Source organism: Aplysia californica, unplaced genomic scaffold, assembly GCF_000002075.1.
Source record: "Aplysia californica isolate F4 #8 unplaced genomic scaffold, AplCal3.0 scaffold00290, whole genome shotgun sequence".
NCBI classification, from domain to species: domain Eukaryota; kingdom Metazoa; phylum Mollusca; class Gastropoda; order Aplysiida; family Aplysiidae; genus Aplysia; species Aplysia californica.
Window position 1 is genome coordinate 161,573 of NW_004797560.1, and position 7,657 is coordinate 169,229.

The 7,657-nt window shown below is 43.0% G+C and overlaps 1 protein-coding gene across 1 annotated transcript; it reads left to right on the top strand.

The window, feature by feature from the left end:
- Window positions 1-1,283: 1,283 nt before the first annotated feature.
- LOC106012203 (craniofacial development protein 2-like) lies at window positions 1,284-2,291 on the top strand. Its single transcript, XM_013084396.1, has one exon. The coding sequence runs from the start codon at window positions 1,284-1,286 to the stop codon at window positions 2,289-2,291; it is 1,008 nt and encodes a 335-aa protein (XP_012939850.1).
- The last annotated feature ends 5,366 nt before the right edge of the window (window positions 2,292-7,657 follow it).

Below are 7,657 nucleotides of genomic sequence, written 5' to 3' on the forward strand. Positions count from 1 at the left end.
GTGTGTGTGTGTGTGTGTGTGTGTGTGTGTGTGTGTGTGTGTGTGTGTGTGAGTATTTGCCAAGCAGAAGTCTGTCATGCGTTCCTGGAGCCACAGATCACCTAAACAGTGACGTTATTACGCCATCAGCACTGAGGCAAAGAGCTGCGGTACTGAGACATAGAACATACATATTATTATGCATGCAGGTAGAAGTGAGCACGGACGCATGCACGCAAAAAACACACGGACGCATACTCACGTGTGCAGTCATACACGCACACACGCATGCACACAGGCGTATAAACACAATCTCTCTTACTCTCTATATTTCTCTCTCTCTCTCTCTCTCTCTCTCTCTCTCTCTCTCTCTCTCTCTCTCTCTCTCTCTCTCTCTCTCTCTCTCTTTTAGTGTGGATGTGTTTATGTATGTGTTTATGTGTGTGTATATGTGTGTGTGTGTTCGTGTGTGTATATGTGTTTGTATGTGTGTGTGTTTGCGCGCGCGCGTATATGTGTGTGTGTATATGTGTTTGTATGTGTGTGTGTTTGCGCGCGCGCGTACGTGTGTGTATGTGTGTCACTCTGAGTGCGCGTGTGTGTGTGTCTTTCTTTGTACACATTTTATATGCATTGAGATTTTGCCAAACATTTGACTCACTGAAAAGAAGTCGAATATTAAAATGTGCAGTTGCCTCATCATGTAGCACTCACTTAGTAGCATGTTCCCTGGCCCCTGACGTAATAGACAGGCCAGAGATGCGCCAAGAAAGAGGTTGGGGTCGGGGCTAGACGGTCAGAGAGATCGTAGTATAAGAAGGTATAGGGTTGGGGTGGGGGTTGGAGGGTGGGGGTGGAAGGGGGTTGGGGTGAAAAGTCAAACTTCTTGTTTTCTCTCGATCGTCATAAATGGCCTGAAGAATATTAAAATTTGAAGTTCTCTCGAAGTCCAACCCCTCGTCCACGCCGTAGGAGATGGAAACAGGACAAAGTAGGGGATAGCTGGGTCTGGGTGAAGTACGGTGTGACTTTATGTCACTGAGGCGTTACGCTAGCCGTGAAGGCCGACCCGGGTCACCCCGAAGCGTTGCTGGCCTACGGGGCTCTGGTGAAACTGCGACTGGCTTAGCAGGCCGGCAGTGGATATAAACATTGCTCAAGAAAACATAAGGAGACACAAACGGACTGATCAAAACGGAAAACGACCTGGCGAGAAAAATGGACAACGATCAAGAAAAAATGAAAAAATAGGGACCTGGAACATTTGCAGCTTGACAAATAAAGAACCTGAGATAGTGGAGTTCATGACCCAGAACAAGATCTCCATCATGGGCATTACAGACATCAGGAAAAAAGGGACAGGCACAAAAGAGATCCACTCTAACTTTGTCCACATTTGGAGTGGGGTAAGAAAAGAACAAAGAGCTGAACACGGTGTGGGTTTCATCATACATCCTGACAAAGCAAAGGAAATATTGAACACGGACTTCATTTCTGAAAGACTCATCAAAATCAGCATTAGAGAGGGCAAAAAGACCACAGACTACATTCAGGCGTATGCACCGTGCAACGACTCCTACTCAGACGAAGAAAAGGACTCTTTCTTCGAACAACTCTCGGACTTAATTAGCAGCATCCCAGACGAGGAAGATTTTTATGTAATGAGAGACTTCAACGGAAGAGTCGGAGAGAGAACACCGTGGACAAAACACCTGGGTCCACACAGTGACCACAGAACACCATGCAATTATAACGGCAACCATGTACTGGAACTGTGTGCAGAGCACGACTTATTCATCACCAACACCTTCTTGCAGCACAGAGCCTCTCAGATCTACACCTGGTACAGATGGAACAACATCATGGTCTCATCACAGATCGACTTCATATTAACGAGAACACGAATACGGATCACAATCACAGACTCAAGAGCCACCCCCAATGCAGGCCTGGACACAGACCACAGGCCAATCATCACAACGTTGACCACCAAGAAAGAAAGAAAACCAAAAAAACATAAAAGACAGCAAGAGAGACTAAATATGCATAAACTTGGAGATGATCAGGTGCAGGCTCAGATCAGAAGCACGTTAAATGAAAAACTAGGCTCTATCAACTCTACAATACTAACCGTAGAGGAAGCTTGGGATACCTTCAAAACAACTCTCCTGGACACAATGAAAGAAGTCTGTGGTACCAAGAAAACAAGAGGAAAACACAGAAAAGCAACAACCTGGTGGAACGAAGAAGTTAAAGATGCTATCAAGGAAAAAAAAGACTGTATAATGTATGGGTCAAGTCAAAAAACGTAGAGGACTACATTAAATATAGACTTGCAAGAAGACACAGTAAGAAAGTCGTTATAACATCAAAAGAAAAGTCATGGACCCAGTATGGCGAAAAACTAAGTGAAACCTGCAAGACCTCACCAAGAGAGTTCTACAAGAAGGTAAAGACAATGAGAACGAGAGACGAACCCTATGTACCCACCACTGTCATCAACGATACTAATTGAGAAGCTCTGCACCAAGAGAAAGAAATAATAAAAAGATGGGAAGAATATTTTCAAGAACTACTAAACCCATCAGGAGTACAGGCACAAAACACACAGTGCCCATTCACCGCCAACTATCCTGAGCACTCAGAACCTACCATCCTGGAGAGTGAAGTGAGAGAAGCACTGAAGACTAGTCCAAAGAACAAGGCAGCTGGAGACGATGACATCACAACCGAAGCCATCCTTGCATGCGGCGAAACCGGAATACATTGGCTTACAATCATCTTTCAAAAAGCATGGAAAGAAAGAAAAGTGCCAGCAGACTGGCAAAATGCGATAGTGGTGCCAATATGGAAGAAAAAGGGCAGCAAGAAAGACTGCAACACCTATAGAGGCATATCTCTTCTCAGCCATGCGGGGAAAATGTATGCAAAAATCCTAGAGCGACGTACTCGCGCAAAAACCGAACATCTTCTCAGTGACGCCCAATTTGGCTTTAGAAAAGGAAGAGGGTGCACTGACGCAATCTTCGCACTCCGACAACTGTGTGAGAGGGCTTTGGAATACGACAAAGATCTCCACCTCGTATTTGTGGATCAAGAAAACGCCTTTGATCGAGTAAATAGAAACAAGCTATGGAAGATCTTAGAGCAGTACGACATCAAACTTTTTGTTTTCTCTCGATCGTCATAAAATGCCTGAGCTGGAACCGATGAGTAAGACACTACAGTGTGTACTAAGACAATCACTGCCATAACCAGGGACCACTTAATAATAATAATAATAATAATGATAATAATAATAATAATAATAATAGATAGCATTTGTATAGCACATATCCCCGCTCAGCAGCGGGCTCTATGCGCTTTACACTATATTATTACCCCAGCAGACCATAGAACACTCCGAAACATTCTCAACTTCCCGGGAAGCATACAGTGCGAGCAGCCGATTAAGCGCTCAAACACTAACAAACTGACAAGATCTTTCGCTGTCTATAGCCGGGTACCCATTCCCACCTGGGTGAAGTGAGGAAAATAAGTGTAAAGTGCCTTTCCCAAGGACACAACGTCGGGCCCCTGACGGGATTCGAACCCACGACCTTACGGTTGCGAGTCCGAGAGCCTAACCACTAGGCCACCGACGCCACTTAGTGCAAACACAACGATAAACAGAGCCTGACTGACAGAGTCAAATCCCAGACATTGCACATTAGATCTATACCATATGTGAGGCAGCGTGCTGACATCGGGCGCTCCTCAAGAATATGAAATCAAAGAAATCGGCATTTTTTTGTAAGCCGAGGGGAATTTTTTTACTTCTTCTAATTTTCTCCTTTTGGCTCAATACCTTTTATGTCCGTTTAAAAACACATTTTTTTTGGTGTGGATTTTACTAAAAAACATTGATTAAAGGCACACAAAAAATAAAATTTCAGTTTCCAAGGACTCTCAAACTATGGAAGTTACCAAACTTTGTGGCCATTTTCTCGCTAAATTTCCCTCTGAAACAAGGCGACCCCGACCTCCTTCAATTGGAAATTCTATTTCGACAACTATTCAAGATAAATGGCTATTTTTTCCATCGAAGACAAGACAAGTGAACAAGCTTTAATATGATTCCAATAACTCCACATGCTCAAAAACGGACGAGCACCTGATTCCACTACGTGGTGACACACATCTGTGACGGCTCACTGCTACACGCCGTGGTCAGTGATGGAAAGATCTCAGTATATCGCTACACAACACAAGCCACTACTTGAGAATTACAAAGCTCTATCGCTCTATCTGCTCAGTACCTCGTTTTGAGAAATTTGACGCCAGAGATTTTTAGCTTCACAAGACGGTATGCTTTTTAGCCATAAAAGAAGCTGCATGAAGACAACCTTGAGATTATCTTAAGCTAAATTGACCGTCTGCATAGACGAAAAGAGACATATAAAGCTTTTTTTTAAAAATGCAGTTCTTTGAAATTCTTGATCACGACTCCGAATAATCTGACGATTTTGATAGAGCAGATAGAGCATTTGGTTTCTGACTTCATGGTCTTTATATAGTTACTCAAAACAGCCAAAAATGTCAGATAGAACTTTGTAATCCTGAGATAGCAAAGTACTTCTTACAAAAGTCACAGTGAATCAAACAAATAAGCAACGCCTCGCGGGAAGAGACTAGAGGGCAATCGTTTTGCCTCGGAATCCCCCAAAGGTTTTATAATTACATAAGAGCAGATGTTTCACCAATAGACCTTTCAATTTCCGAGTTCGCGTAATGCATATCTTATTGCCCCTTGAGAGAGCCGCTCGCCTATTTCGTTTCGTTTATCGCTGTTCCGCATCCATGTTTTTTAGCTTCAGCTTTGTTTTGCGTTCGTCGTGCGGAGTTTGGGATTTTTTTTTTCCCCTTAGCGTCTGCACTTTACTTCCTTCGTTTTCATCTCCCTCTCTTCTCATTAAGGTAGCTGAACTAGGTTTTTAGTACGCTTTTGAGCATTTTCTGATCATCCGCGAGGTTGTTTTCATTTTTCTCCCCACTGAGAGTTTGTGAGTCAGAGACTGTCGTTATGTTACCGCACTGACATCTTCTGCCGTCGAGTTTTTTTTGTGTGTGTTTTTTTGCCTCTCGCCGAATCTCTTGATTTGTCGCTATCTTTTTTTCCAACAGTTTCCATTGTTTGATCGCCTTTTTATTACTACCCGTATATCTCTGTAGATGTACATCTCCGTTTCATGACTTTGTAACCCCCCCCCCCCCCCTGAAACACACCTCTCCCGCCCCCATCCATCACCCCTCCTTCGCCCTTCCACCGCCCCCACCGCCCCCACCCATCACCCCTCCTTCGCCCTTCCCCCGCCCCCACCGCCCCCACTGGCCTTCCTACGTCATCACAGGGTCTCCTGTCTGTTTCTGTAAGGTTTTACGCCGCTCCCAACTGCATAAGGTCATACGAGCGCGAAGGGGTGGATGTCAACAGAGAAGTCCCAGCGGGGAATCAGGCTTATTCTGGTCACTTCTCTAGCCTCAACAGCACAAAGTCTGCTTCGACTACCAAGGCACCCCGGAAATAGCGGGTCACAAAAGAGTGACAAACATTGAAAAGAATTAGAGGAAAAATGACGATAGTTAGGATGAGGAAAGAAAAAGCAACAGTTCCTCATATGTTTTTCTGGCACAGTATGAAAACGACATTAATAAATTTACAATTTTACTGTGCATAAGAACATGTTAGTATCCCCCTATGTGAATGGCCTGCAGACCCTATAGTCCGTAGCTTCATTCTCCATCCCTATACACATATAAAAACAAGCAAGATAAGAATCATAAGAAAACTGAACCACCCAGCCTTTGAAGAACACACACAAAAAAGAGATAAGAGCAAATAAAAAAATACAGAGACACACAACAGTACAAAACAAACAAACAAACAAACAAAGAAACAAACTGACAAACGAACAAAATATAATCTTGCCAAACTTGTCAAACTTGTGAACAAAATATAATCAAACTAAAACACTAGCAGTCTTTTATTTGAGAGAGGGAGGAGAATAGAGAGACATGCAGTAGGAGTGCAATAGAAAGATAGGTAGATAGATCCATAGATAGACAGATAGCGAGAAAAAGAGAGAAAGAAATGGAGAGGAGAGAGAATTCTGAATGTATGCCTAGTGCTGACAACGCGCGTATTTCGGATGGAAAATATTGAAGTGATCCGAATTTTAGAAATCTGGAATATGCCCTCAGGAATAGTAATTATGATGATAGTAATAATAATGATGATGATATTTATAATGATGATGATGTTGATAATAGCTCTGGTGCATGTTCTCGCTTTACAGAAAGCTCCATGCGCTTTAAACTACATCCCCAGCATGTGTGTTTGTGTGTGGGCGTGTATGTTTGTGTATGTGTGTTTGTGTGTGTGTGTCTGTGTGTGTGTGTGTGTGTGTGTGTGTGTGTGTGCGTGTGTGTTTGTGTGTGGGCGGCGTGTATGTTTGTGTTATTGTGATGTGTACATGCATACACATATGTAGTGTGTGTGTGTGTGTGTGTGTGTGTGTGTGTGTGTGTGTGTGTGTGTGTGTTTGTGTGTGTGTGTGTTTGTGTGTGTGTTTGTGTGTATTTATGTGTATATGTGTACCTGCATACACATATTATGTAGAGTGTATTTGTGTGTTTGTGTGTATGTGTGTGTGTGTATGTGTGTGTGTACGTGTGTGTGTTCATGTTTATGTGTACATGTATACATACACACACGTGGCATGTGTGTGTGTGTGTGTGTGTGTGTGTGTGTGTGTGTGTGTGTGTGACTGTTTGCGTGTGCGTGTGCACGTGTGTGCACTCGTATGTGTATGTGTATGTGTGTACATGCGTATTTTTGTGCACTCACATAATATAAATGAGTATGTGTGGGCGCTTCCACTTCAGCATCATCTGTCCAAATCTTACGCCCAAGTTCTTGAATCAAACTTTACGTTATAGAACGGGTCCATACAGCTGCCGAGGTAGTTGACTGTATGATTTGTTTATTCGTCGTTGCTTAGTTTCACGCCTCTTTAAGCACAGAACAGGTCGTTCTACATAGAAGCCCTTGGTCCCCCGCCAAGGCACCATGCTGAGAGGAAATATTCCACAGAAATGCTGCACGAGAAAACGGCGTATGTTGCAAAAGATTCAAAATTTAAGTAATAAATAAGTGAACAGCTGGTGTTGGTTGTTTTTTTTCTCTACTTTTGGTGTTTAAAAACGTGTTTTGTAATGAGCTGTTGTGATCTTACTGTGATGTGGACTATGGTGATGTGGATGAGAGGGGAGAGAGAGAGAGAGAGAGAGAGAGAGAGAGAGAGAGAGAGAGAGAGAGAGATATATATATATATATAGAGAGAGTTTGAGAGAGAGAAATAGAGAGAGAGAGAGAAAAGAAAAAGAAGAAAAGAAAAAGAAGGAAATCCAAACATTTCGGCCTCTGAAGACACAAAAAAGCAATAAACGTAGAGATTGAAGCTTTAAAGTTGATAAATGGTTGTGGGAGCATGTTTATTTATGTTTCGAAACGTGCGGTATAATGACCCTAAGATGATTTACGAGTAACAGGTGCTGTCGTTTCATTCAGAAATTCAACAAATGCCTAACCGAATAGCTTCTATATCCCCCCCACCCCCCTAACCACCCCCCTCCTCCA

Bases quoted from the DNA above. Each gene is read 5' to 3' on its own strand.
- LOC106012203 (XM_013084396.1), top strand. From the start codon at position 1,284: ATGACCCAGAACAAGATCTCCATCATGGGCATTACAGACATCAGGAAA.